Raw genomic sequence first — 16,233 nt, forward strand, 5'->3', positions numbered from 1 at the left:
TGAGCAACTGGTGGTGGTTGTTTCTCTTGCACAACGCCAATGTTAGGCCAGCTTTCATGCGCCTAGACTATTTCACTAGGTATCAAGTAACTCATATGGTAGCCCATCAAAATTAAGGCTGATAGGAAGAGATCACCTAGAATCTTATTCTCTTCTAAGATGTGAACCATGGTCTCATATTGTTCTTCTACTGTTAAAACAATACAGTTGTGAAATACTAGTTGATTCACTGAACATTAATGTATGTACATAGCAGAAGAAACGGTCATGGTGAAGCAGAAGATGTACACGAGTAGGGTAAACATATAAGCAGCTGCTCATACGGTCGAACCAACTAAAAGTCGTGGCTGGATAAAGCAAGAGGCTTAAATTCTGTATTTGACTTCGTGGAGTGATTGCTCAATATCCTGTGTAAGAAAGAGACAGCTTCCACAATGCATTTACCCTTGTTCAACATGATACAATTTGTCCTGCAATAAAAAAACAGATTAAACATAGTCGTGCTGTTAAAGAACATTGTCAGGTAAAAGGGGGAAAAGGTCGAGTTACTAGCGCAGTTCTAATACGAGTTTAAAACAGCAAGTATTTGAGATGGTTCGGAAGGGTTAGGCGGGAAAGAAAAGTTTGAGGATAAATGGTTAGACAAGGGATTTATTTCTTTGTCAACACTGGATGAAGTTCATCTTTTTAGAAGATATTTAAAATGATTGGGAGGTGGATGAAATCAATGAATTATTTAATTATTGAAGCCCATTAAACTGGATGATAACAGCAAGAATAGGATGATTTGGTTCGCTGATAAAAGTGTACTATCTGAGAGAATTAGTTGTTACATGAAGTTACAGAAGCAAGCTGGAAATTGGGAGTCGATTGACCATGGAAAATAAAGCCCCTCCAAAGGTTTCTTGTTTTAGGTGGTTGACTGCCAAGAGTGCTTATTTAACACAAGACACCATACAGAGGAGGGGTACTTCAATGTATAGCAGATGTTTTTTATGTGAGAAAAGCAGGAAACACCACTATCATCTACTGCTGTCTTGATCCAACCTGGCAGGTTTAGACATAATTTCTGTGTGTTTTTTGTGTGCAGTGGGTGATGCCAAAGGATGTTAAGAGCATCATGCCAAGTCGGCAGGGAGAGAGAATTCAGAACCAGTTGAAGCATATAAGGAGGAATGTCCCATAGTGTATCATGTGGAATATTTGGCTGGAAAGAAATAAGAGATGTTTTGAAGAGAAGAAACAACATTGGTACTGGAATCTAATTGCATCAGCCGTCTGTTTTGTGGTGCAGGAAACACAGGATAGAGAATACGGAACATCTTTTTGAGCTTTGAACTCCATGATGTAATGCAGTCATTGTAATGCCTTTTTTATACTCTTCTGCAGTTACCTTAACTATCTTTACCTTATAAAAAATACCACTCTGACTGATTTAAAGGAAAGATATCTTCTTGATTATATATGAGCTAGTAAGTCCTACTCAACGCCAGTCCCATACCTCATGCCACAAACTAAAATGGGCAGTCCTTCCAAGTACCAGTTAAAGCAAACGAATACCAAGTTCAACAGAAATGGAGAGTTGCTCTTACAAAGTTGGGCATAATACCTCCATAATTATTTCCATCGTCCAATTAATTTGACTTTTAATTGTCAAATTATTCATGGTTCCTCAAATGAAGAAGGGTCGCCTTGTTACATCATCCAGTTCTCTTTGTACTTGGTTTTCTTTAGAGTTTTATCCATTATTGACAAATGAGAAGTATAATGATATGTCCAGGCATTAACACGTTTCTACACCTCAAAACTAGTTAAACTTATGCATGTGTGCTGAGAGAATTTCAGTTTTTTCAGAAATAACTGATCCAGAAAAAGAGCATTCAAGTGTTTGACTTGATAAGTTATGTCATGTTTTAATGTTAGAAGTTGCAACACATTGTAATTTAAGTATATTTAGCATTTGGTACAAACAAACTAATGAATAATATATTCCTCACTAATAGTTTTTAACCTTGTTCTTACTCAGGGAAGTGCAACAAAATATCACGGAAATAAAGAAGCAGCCAGATTATAACCTCCTCTACTCCCTACTCAATTCCTAAAACCTCGAAAGGAAAGATAGAAATCAAAATCCCCCCTACCCCCACAGATATAGACACAAACGCATACTGGCAACGAAATTACTGACCTCATTCCTTCTGCCACATCAGTAAGCTCAGCTCTAGTAGGCACTCCAGACCTGACGAGCGACTCCAGGACCTGTGTTGCCCAAATGACAGGAACATGAGCAGCTGCACAGACAGAGATTATCTCCTTCTGGATATATGCCATATTTTCCCATCCACACTCTACAGCAAGATCTCCTCTGGCAATCATAATGCCTAAAGGATTTGGCATTTTCATTGCCTCCAGTAGTAAGAGCGGCAATTTCTCAAATCCTTCTTTCGTCTCGATCTTTAAAGAAATCCCCAAGTCCCTTCTTTTCCGCTTCTCAAGTTCTTGGCGCAACAGTAGAATGTCACGGACATCTCGGACAAATGATACACCCACTATGTCTGCATGGTTGGCCACAAAGTCAAGATCTATAAGGTCTTTTGAAGTGAGGCCTTCATACCGAATATTGCTCCGCGGAATATTTATGGACTTCTCTGATCCAAGTTTACTACCCCTAGGACCTGCATGGGTGATTGACACAAGAATTTCCGAAGTGCTAGTTGCTTTAATAATACCCCATATCTTCCCATCATCAAAAGCAATAGGTTCCCCAGGCTTCACTGAATCAAAAACATATTCAGATGAGCAGGCTATCCTGTGCACACCAGTGGAAGAAGTCAAATTGTTTTCTTCATTTTGACCGTCTCGTGATATACTCAGCAAGTCATCAACCCTTAATTTGATAAACTGCTTGAGAGGAGGAATATCTACTACATGTCCAGCTGATGATTTCCTTCTCTTGTCCTTGATATATAATTTTGCACCTGACTTGACATAAGCAGCCTTACTGCACTCAGCCATATATCCGACGCCTGAGAAAATAGGATGCCTGCTTATGATCTTAAGTGTCCTTTGTTTTCCACGAGCATCTAATAATGTCACAACATCATCAACCTCGAGCTTACTAAGAAGTTCTTCACCATCCACATGTAGAATGGCATCAGGGGATACATGGGCAGGTGGAGAACCAGCTCCTGGGCTTGAGAGCCAAACTAGGGCAGGATATATCACTTGCCCATAAGCATTCTTCTGGGGAGATATTTTCAACACACATGGACCAGCCTGCAGTTTTCCGGTTCGAAGCTTGGGCCCAGCTAAGTCCATGAGAATTCGACAAGGCTTTTCCAGAATTTGAGAGCTTCTTTTCACCTTTCTGATAATCTCACTCCAAATTTCAGGGCTTCCATGAGCACAATTGATACGAACAATGGTAGTTCCAGCATTTAAAAGATCTTTTATTAATGTTTCACTTTCTATAGCTTCTTCACCCACTGTTACCATGATATGGGTGTTTCTCTTCTCTGGCAATCTTCCCAATAACAGGTCCGCAGTATGGGATGCCCTCCTCCTTAGTGTATTGATAGAAAATTCCCCCTTCATTTGTTTGTCCAGACTTTTTGTTGAAGAGATTCCTTCACTATAAGAGATACTATGACTTGAAGAATCATATTTTACATTATCTAACAGCCGGATGCCTGCAGAAAGACTTGCTAGAACATGTTGATTTATTGTGTCTAAATTCAGGAAACAAATGGAAGAAAGTTCTTCTTTAAGCTGCTCTATGTTGACGCTTTTCAAGGCCAAATAATGAATCAGGTTTGTCGCACTGACCAAGTATTTTCTGTCATTCATGGAACCACAAGTTAGTTGCAGGAAAGATGATCAAGCAGGAAGAAAATAGCAATAGTGTTGCTGATGGAAAAGCTGAATATATAGTAGGTACTTTAATCACATTATGCGTAAATGCTTCAAGTTTATTTTAAAACACTCAAGATACAATAAATAAGTACCTAAAGAAACCAAACAACCTCAATGATAAAAGGAAAAGACAAGATTGATTGTCCGTGTTATACTGGCTAAATTTTGCATGCTGGCAATGTTCTCATTTTTATAACAATAACCCTCCCATTAGTTCTTTTAACACATCCTTTCTACACGTTTCAATTTACATTGTTATTTCTTTGTCTTATCATAACTTCATCTGCTGGTATTTCTCCTTCCGCGGTCTGAGAGATGAAAAATAGTGAGGATAAGCAGGACTTTATCATGTTGCAATATAATAAATGTAAATACATTTTATCACCTTCGCAGAAAAGGAAAATACTGAAGAAAACATACTTGTGGGACATTTTAAGTTTGGAAGCGTTCCATTGTTCCATTGCCAGTACATGCAAATGAACCGCCATCAGCTTAGCAAGTAGGCCGTCTTCTTTACCATTGATCTCATAACTTCTAAGTATACCTTCACCACATGGCAACAAGGAAAAAGTTGTTTCCATCTCTGGTGCACAAGAACTCCCATCTTCTTTCTGACCGACGATGACCGGATAATCAATATAGTAATCTGAGCCTTCTTTTTCAGCATCATCCTTTTCATTTGGAATAGCAAAGACAATGTTCTTTCTGGCAAGGTTTCCATTATTACTGGCTACAAAATGGGCAATATGTTCCCTAAAGCCAGGAATTTTGAAAAAAGGTTGTGGAATTGTGTACTTCCTGGAAAGGTTGGAAGATCTAACAACCAAGAATGAAGCAACTTGAAATCCCTGCAGAAAGGAATGTCCCGCAATGTAACAAAAGAGTGAAACTATGATATAGCAACGAATAATTAGGGACTGTGAAAAGCATAGCCTCAAAGATACCAAAGGAGAGTGATAACCTTTAGCTAGCAGAGGTTAGCACAAGGAACGCAAACTCCAACACAAGTTCATTTTCTGATACTTAATTGAACTAAACATTGTGCTATACGAGTATCCTTGTCAAAAGAGGATTACTTACATTATTTGACAATGCAGATTGATTGGTGAATATGGCAACAGAAGCTACACCACCCAACATCTAGAGACAGAGGACAATTGAAAATCTGCAAAGTACAAGCGAAGCATTTCAGACTTGGAGTCATGTTTAACAATTGATTTTGCTATAGAGGAACCATCAAATAACACAATATCTAAGTTTTAATGGTCCATAACACCATATGAATGCAAATGATTTGAAGCCATCTATTTACACACACAAATTGTACAAGTAAACACAAATAGAAACTCTCCTCGTTAACACCAAATCATTTTTTGACCATTTTCAATTAGAACTCATAAGAAATCTTGTATAGTTAGCCAATCAGCTGCTATAGATGCATTCTAAATAAAGGATAACAACACCAACTTGAAACTCTATTTGATTCGATCCAAGTCTTAACACATAAGTTCGCATACACGTTAAAGGAAAAAGCAATAAAAACACTTTCAAATGAAATATTTGATAGAAAAGAAGAAAAGGGTATAGAATGATTAAAGAATTGCAGAAAGAAATTACCTGAGAAGGGATTGGGTATAACTGGAGAAATGAATGGGAAAGTAAGGAGAGAGAAGGGTAATAAGGAGTGTGGAGGGCGCGTGCCAGATTCAGTGTAGGAGATGAAGATTCTTCAGCCCTATCATCATTTCCTATACGGCATTAACATGTACCACTAATCTATCTTCTCACATTTTCATACTATAAAAAACAAATAAATAGGGCCAATTATTTTGACCAAAAACAACCAAAGAATTATGTGGAATTTCTTTTTTTAAAATTTTAATTTCAGTAATTTGCAATCCTAATGTATCAAAAAAAAAAAATAACTGAAAAAATCCTTAAATATACCATCAAATTTTGAGAAAAGAGTCCGTCCGTCAAAAATATATCCAATTTTGACATACAACTTTGTATACGTGGCCAAATATGATAGCAGCATTTCACTAATTAAATTAAGAAGAAAACAAAACTAAACCTACATCCTTTTTTTACCCAAAACCAACCATTATCTCTTCTTTAACGCCCACATTTATTTGAATAAGGGGTGCACGTGCACTCACTAACTTCGAAAAAAATTATTGATGAAACTAAATAAGAATCATATAGTCAATTGTGCATCCTGAAAGTAGTGCATTGGTCCAACACAGATCACTGCGCTTCTTTGCAAGCAAGTATTTGCTTCTGTTTATGAACAAGAAATTAAAAGACGGAATATATATACAAAGAGAATTCAAGGGTAAGTGCGACATGAAATTGATAGACTTTAGGACTTCATGTCCAGGTACAATATTATACAAAGTACAAACAATTCATAATGGACACAAAGCAAGAAACTTATAAAGGGAAAAAAAGAGAAGTGTTAAAGTAGTGAACTATTTAATACTATTTCCATCTCCGCTGAGTAAAGATTTCTTCAACTCAACTATAATGATGCTTATGTTATCTGTACTGCCCCGTGAAATCGCTAATTCTGCTAGTAAGGATGCTGCCTTTGCTGCAGCATTATCTTTCATGACCTTATTTTGAGATGGCTCAATCCCATTTTTACACCTTCTAATCTGACCATTTAAGCATCTCCTTGTAAAATCACAAGCAATGTCGTTGGGAATAACATCCCACAGACCATCACTGGCAAGTATTAAGAACTCATCTCCATCACTTCTTTTGCTCACTGTGACTTCTGGCTCTGGTATTACATACGGTTTTAGGTAGTTATCCCCTGCATTATTAACTCTTTTTGTCAAATTGAATAATCAAGAATTACGTCTTCGTTTTTATTGTGTCCTGGACAGATATTAGAATACATGATCATTTAATTTTGTTTTGATTCTGGACGTACCTATGGATCTTGAAGTAGCCAGTACTCCTAACACTCGATGCCCATTCCAATTGATGACCTTCCCGCCTGATTTCTCAATTCTCTCCAGTTCATCAGGTCTGTCCGGCTGTGTACAGGAACGTCAGTTTACAAAATTAACAACCAAATAAATCATTACTCCATTCATTTCATATAAATGCACCTATAGACTGACAAAAGTTCAGGTTCTAGTTGATCTCTTCGATTCAATTTGTTTGTATTACTTTAATTTTTAATTCGCTGAAGAAGTATGTTTTTCAAACACTTCTGTAGTAACTCTTTAATAGTAATGTTTTTAAGATCAAAGAACATTTTTGAAGTCGTATTAGATATCTAAGTAAAAGCAAGATTCGAAATTTTGGAATTACCTTATGATCATTAGACAAGGCTAATGCAACTCCACCTCGTGAAAGCACAGCTCTAGAATCTCCACAATTGGCAACTATTACCTGTTCCTCCCCCACAATCGCCACGACTGCTGTTGATCCAATTGTCGCCACTTCCGCCCCATTAATCCTGTTCACCTCTTCATCCATCTTACAGAAACTCATCGTCATCACTTTCCCCCAATTTATTTCTTCTAATTTCCCATCTTCTTCAAGAATTACGTCCATCAGTAACTTGTGCAACAAGTCACGGCAGGCATGAGCTACACATGAACCTCCATGTCCATCATAAACACCGAAAAAATCATAATTCGTCAATAAATTCAGCTTCACTGACAGGGCATCCTCCATTTCTCTTCTTCCACCGATCAAAGAGATAGATCCATGTGAATATCTCGTAATGGATTGTAAATCCTCTGTTTCCTTGCTCGCTTCATCGACATTACTAGAAGTTCTGGTCAAAACGACACCGTTTCCTGAATGCTGCTGATGATGATCGGGATGATCAGAAGTTGTCGTACTCATAGTGAATAACAGAGACACTACAACCTCCTTTTCCTCTCCGTATTCATCTCCATTTCTGTTTTTCTCATCAACACCATTCGTTACTCCAATATTCTGATTCCGTTTCTTTTTGTAGCATTTGTAGTTGGTTATGGCAACATTGGCGTTAGTGCTAGAGATGTCAGGCATTAATGTCCTGCACAATCGCTTCAATTGCTGACTACCGTTAAGGCGAGAGCACTTTTGCTGTTTTGCATTGAGATTAAAATCTTCCATTGCACCTGGTTCCGACAATGTGGTTTGCCGGAAAACATTTTCCGGCGATGCACTGTAAAATTTATCATTAGTCATTGTTTGAAGGCTGACAATATGACAAACACATTGCAGCCTGTTGGTGATTGATAGGAGGATATATAGCACCTTATTTCTCTATGGTATCGTTAATTTAAATATTATATTAATCATAAAGTAGAATATTTATCGCATTTAAATTCATTGCTAAGTAATACTAAAAAAAATCTCATTTTTTATAATAGTAATTTGTGTGATGATGTTGTTATTTTAATATTTTCTCTTATTTTACTTATTATTATGTACTTTCTTCGTCTAAATAAGGATAGTCTAGTTTGACTTGGAATGATTATATCAAATGTATCAAAATGTTCTTTAATCTTGAGGTCTTAAACATGTTATGTGGAAAGTTAAACTTAAAGTGTTGTCAGAATAAAATTCATTCTTTCTTAAACAAACTAAAAAGGAAACAGATACATTCTTTTTTAAACGGAGGAAGTAATAATTTTATTTTTGTTCTTTATTTGCAATAGAGGTTTAATCACATACTCAATTTTTTTTTCATAAATTCATCTTTCAAATTGCTAATATACAATAAAGAATCACATAATCTCTTCAAATATTTTATTTATTAATACAATATAATACAATACGTTATGAAATAACGATAAAATCGATGGCCCAAAAATGGAAAGAGAGAATAAAAGACCATGTGAAAGTTGAAAAAACATGGGAATGGGGTGGGGGAGGGGAGAGGGGCGGCGATGGTGGGACAGAGCTTAAACGAATTAGTTTGATACGCGTGTACGGTGGCGATGGAATAAGAGATAACAGGTGGCAAAAAGATGTTTTGGATTAGTTGATACGTTTTTTTTTTTGGAAATTAGGGGAGGACCACCGTATACGTGTCATTAAATTGAGTGGAGAGTATGTTTTCTTTCGTGGGACCATACTATGGATATGTCAAAATCAGAGGATGGAGATTTTATGAGACACGTGTTTGTTAGCAAATGATTTTCTTAAAATTGGACTTGTTTTTACGTGTCTCATTTTCAATTAAATAATGTGATATGTTCCGTAAATCTCACTCTACTTCTTTTTTTATACTATAAGGTAATATGTAGGTGTTAAGATATTTATTGAAGTAGAAAGAACTTCATCTCGATAGGTCACTCTATTTAACAACGTTTTTTTACCATATAAATAAAATTTATTGAAAAATAATTTGAAATTTCTTATATGTTTAATAGACTTCTCAACTCAAATAAGTTGTTGAATTTGAGATTTGCTTTCTATCGCCCATGAAGGAATAACATATAAGGTGGGCTGTTTCTGTCACAAACATGCACTCCATGCTTAAATAAGTGACTGGAAAAGTTTGACGATATGTGATAGATGACCTTTCAAGACAAATATTGAATGGAAGAGACTATATTGCTAATAAGTTAATACTAAATCAAGATTTATATATTATTGTCAAACCAAAAGCAGCCACACTGCTTTGCTTTGTTGAGTGTGGAATGATCACTTGCTAAAACATGAACAGAACCACACAGAATCATATCGTATAGAAATATCTAACAGAAAATCAGGTAAAACAATTAACCGCGGTATAGGACACCACATTCCAATAACAGTGTAGGGAAAACTCAACACGAACTACAAAAGAGAATAAAAGTTCAACAAGCATAGAGAAGAGGAAGGGCATGGATTAGAATATGAACATGTTCAGATTACTAACTGTTTAGATCAATTACTCCGATAGCAGTACATAAGTATCTTCCTTGGCCTACACAAAAGTCACTATACAATATAAGTTTCTCATATGCACAAAATCATCTTGAATTCCAGCCGGAGTAAAGAAGAGATGTCTATTCAGAAATATTTTCGCTTATCAAAACATCCATGGATACTGCAGAACATCATGAACAAAATCAGTTAATATGAATACTCTTCGAGGGAGGGGGCAGGAGAGAAGAACACATTATCATGAAGTACCTTTTCCATTATAAACTTTTCCATCTCCTGGTTTTGCATCTCGTCTAGTGTTGGAAGACCCATTGCTTCCTGTCGCTGATCAAACTGCAGAAACATTATCCGTCTCATATTAAGGCATCAATATCCATAAATACAACAAGAAAGTCAGTTCTTGTGAAAAAGAATTTCACCAGAAGATGAACCAGTAAACAAGTAAATTAAACATCACCAGACTTGTCCCTTCTACAAAATGAAGATAACAGCAATACCACTCCCAAGGTAACAGCATGTTCAAGTCCAGTAATTAAGTTTGGCTAGTGGGCAGATGAAGCTGGTAAACACAACTTAGCATCATCAACAATAGCTATAGGAAAAGTAAACCTTCTAGGCAAACAATCACCCGTCATAGCATTGTGTCCCTTTAGAGTTTAGTTTCTTTCTTGTGCCATACAAAAGATTCTACTAAAAAAATTGTATAACCAAGTATTTATGTTTTTCTGTAAAGCACCTTCAATACTAAACTTTCATAACTAACCTCAAATCCAAATGTACATTTTGATTTCATAATTATGAACCGAAATATCCTAGAAGAATTTTAGGCTCAAAAGTAGCTTGCTAAACTTCAAATCTGAAGTTTTTTCTTATAAACACATTTCTATGCTAAGTTTCTACAAACTAAACCAGAAGTACTTTTTTGGGCATTTACCAAGCATGTCAAGTAAAGGGGTCAACAAGTTACCCATTTTCACAAATGCAAAAGGAAATTTTGGGGGATACTAGTACAGCACAGGGTAATGGTAAATTTGTACAAATATAGGATAACAAATGACTCATAAGATATAGGATAAGCACAAATTATGCAGTACTGATGCTAGAAACTTCCATATGAATACCATAAATGAGGGTTTACTTGGTAGATATAAGTAAAAATGAAGTGACTCCAGAATCCCGACATAAAAAGGTGTTACCATAGCAGAACAATTTCAACTAATGATAAAACCGTACCATAACAGTTTCAACACTAGATCGAGTCTCCGGGTCCAATTCTGATAGGCTTGTAATTTGTTCAACTTTCTCGGTATCGAGTTCAGGTTCACCTTTAACTACCCATTTCCACCAGTTCATCTGGTCTATCTTGGTAAGGAGTAGAGAGATGGATTTCTGATCCTCTGCAAAGATATTGGCAATAGTTAGTTATTGATCTTATGTTCCTCAAACTAAAGCTGTGTCAGCTATTCTCGCACAGATTATAGTAAGATCAACTAGCAAACTATTGGATTAATAGAGACATGCCCATACTCTGAAACTATGTATCATGGTGAAGATCAACTGCAGGGTACTAACAACAGCAGATGTAAAAAGAACAAAAATTCAAGCAACCATGCATCAATACATGACAGCAACTTACCTAAGGTCCAGAAACAAGCCTCAACTTTGACAGGTCCATAGAGTTCTCCCTGCCACCACAAAGAGGCTGAATGTTAATGTACAGGCTCAGAAGGAAATCATACAAATCTTACACATTTTGAAATGGAAAAACAGAATATGATATCTCTGAATGACAAGAAACAGGAGAACACACTAACATCAACAATTGGAGGCTGACCCTTTAGTCCAACTGTAAGATGGTTCCTTTTTATATCGCAAACAATAAACCGTGATTTTGTTCCCTGAGGTACAGGAATATTGACATAAACCTCCTGTAATGATTGACCCCAACAGTAGTTGTCCAGATCAAGGCCATTGTCTATGTTGGGAGCTGTGTACATATCAGCAGAAAGAGCAATAAGCTACTGGTAATGCAAAAGAAACAAGGTTGTTTGGTAACACCAATTAACATATAAAGTTGGAATATGATGAGAACAAAGAATAACCAAGTGTAATATGGAGTTCGGAATTTCAAGAAAATAGACAATGAACAATGTATAGCAGAGAATTGGAGTTAAAGGACCTTCTGCAAAAAATATAAACAGTATACCACAAACGTACACACCTACACAGCTTAGAAAAAGAATACTAGTTCAAACTGAATACGGTCAACCTTCCGATGACATAAAAGGTAAGAAAACCAAGTCCAGCGACAGATTGGCACAATGCAAATATAAACCACATAAGTCCTCTGCTATCAAATTCTGAATTCCAAGAGAGCAAGAAGTAGGGCTTCAATCATGTGCAAATGATCTGAAACCACTTAGCCATTAACTTTCACTAAAATGTTGTACGAATATAACTTTAAAGATCACGGATGAAAGCTTCAACTGGGCTATTTGATACACTTATTTGTTTTCAGAACATTAGGCTCTAAACACACTTGATAAGTGCAAACATTTGAAACGACTTAGCCATCAACTATTATTGCTTTACAAATCGAACTCAAATAAACTTATGACTAATAACAATAAAAATATATATCAGATGATATTCAAGATCAAGATTCAAATCAATAATTATTATATCTTTTTCACTAAGTGGTAATCTCGAAACCCAAGGGTTCAAGGGAGTGGAATTGAAGCACGAGTTAGGACAATCATCATGTAACCATTGTGTTAACAAATTTCCCAAAATTCGTACCCAAAAGCTACACGCCTCTAAAACACCAGGGGAGAAAAGTAAAACACAGATGACAATTTGTTTAAGAAAATACCTAGAGGCCCCTTCTTGTTCTCTTCAAGGACCTCAGTAGCATTATTGGCCTCCTTAACCTCCTGTACAGATTGACCGCAAGAGTAGTTGTCCAGATCAAGGCCATTGCCTATGGTAGGAGCTGTGTACATATCAGCAGAAAGAGCAATAAGCTACTGGTGATGCAAAACAAACAAGGTTGTTTATAAAGTTAGAATATGATGAGAACAGAGAATAACCAAGTGTAATATGGAGTTTGAAAGTCCAGAAAATACACAACAAATAATGCTATAGCAGACAATTAGTGTTAAAAGACCACCTGCGAAAAATATAAACAGTATGCCACAATCATACACACCTACAAAGCTTAGAAAAAGCAATACTAGTTCAAACTGAATACAGTCAACCTTCTGATGACATAGAAGGTAAGAAGACCAAGTCCTGCGACAAATAAGGAGACAACAAAAGAAAGCCACAACATGAACCCTCCCTCAGCAGATTGGCACAATGCAAATGAAAACCACACAACTCTTCTGGTATCAAATTCCGAATTCCAAGAGAGCAAGAGTAGGGCTTCAATCATGTGCTAATGATCTGAAACCACTTAGCCATTAACTTTCACTAAAATGTTGTACGAATATAACTCTAAAGATCATGAATGAAGCTTCAACTGGGCTCTCAAATTAACTTTACTTATGACTTATAAACCATAAAATATATATTAGATGATATTCAAGATCAAGATTCAAATCAATAATTATTATATCTTTTTCCTAAGTGGTAATCTCGAAACCCAAGGGTTCAAGGGAGTGGAATTGAAGCACGAGTTAGGACAATCAGTATGTAACCATTGTGTTAACTCGTTTCCCAAAATTCATACCCAAAAGCTACACGCCTCTAACTAAATACACCTCTAAAACACCAGGGGAGAAAAGTAAAACACAGATGAGACATTTGTTTAAAAAAATACCTAGATGCCCCTTCTTGTTCTCTTCAATGGCCTCAGTAGCATTATTGGCCACCTTAACCTCCTGTACGGATTGACCGCAAGAGTAGTTGTCCAGATCAAGGCCATTGCCTATGTTGGGAGCTGTGTACATATCAGCAGAAAGAGCAATAAGCTACTGGTGATGCGAAACAAACAAGGTTGTTCTATAACACCATTAACATATATAAAGTTGGAATATGATGAGAACAAAGAATAACCAAGTGTAATATGGAGTTTGAAATTCAAGAAAATACACAACAAATAATGCTATAGCAGAGAATTGGTGTTAAAGGACCTTCTGCAAAAAATATAAACAGTATGCCACAATCATACACAGCTATACAGCTTAGAAAAAGCAATACTAGTTCAAACTGAATACAGTCAACCTTCTGATAAAATAAAGGTAAGAAGACAAAGTCCTGCGACAAACAAGGAGAAAACAAAAGAGAGCCACAACATCAACCATCCCTCAGTAGATTGGTAAAATGCAAATGAAAACCACATGAGTCTCTCCTATCAAATTCCAAATTCCCAGAGAGCAAGAGTAAGGCTTCAATCATGGGCTAATGGATATTCTTAATTTTTTTTTTCTATAATCAAACTATGTATGTTCTTTTTATCAGAAAATTAGGATCAAAACATACTTGACAAATGATAAAATCTGGAAACACTTAGCCATTAACTTTCACTAAAATGTTGTACAAATATAATTCTAAAGATCACGAATGAAGCTTCAAATGATCATAAAAATATATATCAGATGATATTCAAGATCAAGATTCAAATCAATAACTATTATATCTTTTCTCAGAGTAGTAATAATCTCGAAACCCAAGGGTTCAAGGGGGGTGGAATTGAAGCACAAATTAGGAAAATCAGAATGTAACTGTAGTGTCAATTCATAACTCATTTCCTAGAATTCCTATAGGGAAGAAAAGTAAAACACAGATGAGACATTTTGTTAAAAGAAGAAAATACCTTGAAGCCCCTTCTTGTTCTGTTTAATGGCCTTAGTAGCGTTCTTGTCCTTAACCTCCTCTACAGGTGAGGACGATGGTGGTATGTCATCTTGCTCATTGTATTCGGTAATGATCACCATTGATAAACTCAAGAGTCAGTTCAGAGTTTCAGGGTTTTGGCGGTTGATTTTTTGAATCATGTAGAATTGAGGCTGATTATATATATAGAGAGAGGGAAATGAAAATTGAAGAGCCAAATGTAACAAACAGGCAGCCTATAGAATATTCTAGAACATTCTAGAAGATCTTGTGGGAGGAGTTCAAAATGCAATATAAAATGGGCAAAACACAAAGCATAATGTTATTGGTGGAATACACTCTCTATATTGTTCATCTCCTTCTCGTAAATGTATTTTTCACAATATTATTTATATGTGTATTTCGTATCAATTTTTTTCTGTAAATACATCTATCATTAAAGCAAATAAAAATGAACGTACATACATGATGCAATTCCATTATAATGATTTCAAATCTTATTTCAATTTTTTTATTTTAAGTCTTGTATCCATCATACATGTCAGTAACAGCCCTAGTAAACACTATATTGCTCTAGCCTCCAAGAATCTCCAAAGAACACCCTTGAGACTTTGTGTGTGTTTTTTCTAGGTCTATACTATGTGTAAGTCATTTTTCGTCTTTTTACGATACTTCATCATTCTCCTAGTTAAATGAATGACTTCTATAATTAAGTATACATGTATAAATAAATCGAACTAATTTTTCATAACGGACACACCCCTCTTCACCCTCGTCTCCACTATCCTCCGTTAAAAATAATATATTTAGTGATGATGTCATCTGTGTACCACTTATTATTTAGTTTAAATTAGGCATCAATTTTGATTGTTGGAACCTCTCCCTTCCTTTCCCTCACTCTTCTCTACGTAGGGCAATAGAATTGAGTTTAATTTGTAAATTTTTAATCATATCTTTTATAAAAAAAATTTTTTTAATTTTTTACCTGTTCATCCTGTCCATATAGACTCGTGTAGGGCACATAATATTTTCTTTTTTCTAGTTAAATTTGATTCTAAAAAAGAAATTTATATATTCACAAAGTTGTATTACTTTAATAAGATATAGACTTAAAATTTTATTTTTTAGAGTTCAATTGGGAATCATATAAAAAATTATATTATTTTTTATTGAACCATTTATATTTACTATATCTTATATTTTAGTAGCTTTAAATGAATAATCTTTATATATAATGTTCTATCACTCTTATAACATATAAAAAATTACAATTAAGTTTAAACTCACATAAAATCTCATACAACCGCAACCCACCCCATTCTGCATTAGTTTTAAAAAATCAATTCAATCCACTTGTATCGAACCTACCTGCACAACCTTAAACCTGCCCCGCCCCATCGCCACCCACTACTCTTCTCGTATGCTCTTTAGTATTACAAAAGAGAAAAGTGCATATAAATACCAATTGGTACAGTTAATGACGACGATAGCCTAAGTTTTATGTAGGGCATGTTTGGGAGATCATCCTAATAACTAGATTTGGCGTAATTAGATGTAATTACATTGTCTTGTTCTATCTGGTTGATCATGTATTACCTG

At 35.6% G+C, this 16,233-nt stretch overlaps 3 protein-coding genes across 4 annotated transcripts; all 3 read right to left on the reverse strand.

Annotated features, from left to right (window-relative positions):
* Positions 1-99: 99 nt before the first annotated feature.
* On the reverse strand, positions 100-5,701 carry LOC107023138 (plastidial pyruvate kinase 4, chloroplastic). The gene is made up of 5 exons (XM_015223721.2): positions 5,530-5,701; positions 4,993-5,077; positions 4,333-4,760; positions 2,189-3,835; positions 100-470 (listed from the first exon to the last, which is right to left on the reverse strand). Exons 2-5 carry the CDS (start codon positions 5,050-5,052, stop codon positions 335-337), a joined length of 2,271 nt encoding a protein of 756 aa, XP_015079207.1. The 5' UTR covers positions 5,053-5,077; positions 5,530-5,701; the 3' UTR covers positions 100-334.
* A 509-nt stretch (positions 5,702-6,210) lies between these two features.
* Positions 6,211-8,202, reverse strand: LOC107021592 (protein phosphatase 2C 51-like). Its single transcript, XM_015222286.2, has 3 exons — positions 7,237-8,202; positions 6,851-6,956; positions 6,211-6,730 (listed from the first exon to the last, which is right to left on the reverse strand). The coding sequence occupies exons 1-3, from the start codon at positions 8,107-8,109 to the stop codon at positions 6,384-6,386; spliced, it is 1,326 nt and encodes a 441-aa protein (XP_015077772.1). The 5' UTR covers positions 8,110-8,202; the 3' UTR covers positions 6,211-6,383.
* A 1,423-nt stretch (positions 8,203-9,625) lies between these two features.
* On the reverse strand, positions 9,626-14,932 carry LOC107022694 (protein BOBBER 1). Of its 2 annotated transcripts, XM_015223291.2 has the most exons (8): positions 14,615-14,929; positions 13,619-13,738; positions 12,671-12,790; positions 11,613-11,785; positions 11,435-11,483; positions 11,032-11,195; positions 10,048-10,131; positions 9,626-9,961 (listed from the first exon to the last, which is right to left on the reverse strand). In XM_015223291.2, the coding sequence occupies exons 1-8, from the start codon at positions 14,733-14,735 to the stop codon at positions 9,944-9,946; spliced, it is 849 nt and encodes a 282-aa protein (XP_015078777.1). In that variant the 5' UTR covers positions 14,736-14,929; the 3' UTR covers positions 9,626-9,943. The 2 variants fall into 2 exon arrangements, with proteins under 2 accessions (XP_015078777.1, XP_027773417.1); XM_027917616.1 differs by having other exon boundaries at positions 9,626-10,131; positions 14,615-14,932.
* Positions 14,933-16,233: the final 1,301 nt, after the last annotated feature.

This window comes from Solanum pennellii, chromosome 6 (assembly GCF_001406875.1).
Source record: "Solanum pennellii chromosome 6, SPENNV200".
Taxonomy (NCBI): domain Eukaryota; kingdom Viridiplantae; phylum Streptophyta; class Magnoliopsida; order Solanales; family Solanaceae; genus Solanum; species Solanum pennellii.

Coding starts and splice junctions, on each gene's coding strand:
- LOC107023138 (XM_015223721.2), bottom strand. CDS start 5,052: ATGTTGGGTGGTGTAGCTTCTGTTGCCATATTCACCAATCAATCTGCA. Junction 4,761..4,992: donor AATCTGCATTGTCAAATAAT/GTAAGTAATCCT, acceptor TCCTTTCTGCAG/GGATTTCAAGTTGCTTCATT. Junction 471..2,188: donor GATGTGGCAGAAGGAATGAG/GTCAGTAATTTC, acceptor TTTTTATTGCAG/GACAAATTGTATCATGTTGA.
- LOC107021592 (XM_015222286.2), bottom strand. CDS start 8,109: ATGACTAATGATAAATTTTACAGTGCATCGCCGGAAAATGTTTTCCGG. Junction 6,957..7,236: donor CCTTGTCTAATGATCATAAG/GTAATTCCAAAA, acceptor TCCTGTACACAG/CCGGACAGACCTGATGAACT. Junction 6,731..6,850: donor GGCTACTTCAAGATCCATAG/GTACGTCCAGAA, acceptor TTAATAATGCAG/GGGATAACTACCTAAAACCG.
- LOC107022694 (XM_027917616.1), bottom strand. CDS start 14,735: ATGGTGATCATTACCGAATACAATGAGCAAGATGACATACCACCATCG. Junction 11,786..12,670: donor GAACAAGAAGGGGCCTCTAG/GTATTTTCTTAA, acceptor ATATGTACACAG/CTCCCAACATAGACAATGGC. Junction 11,196..11,434: donor GGCTTGTTTCTGGACCTTAG/GTAAGTTGCTGT, acceptor ATATCTTTGCAG/AGGATCAGAAATCCATCTCT.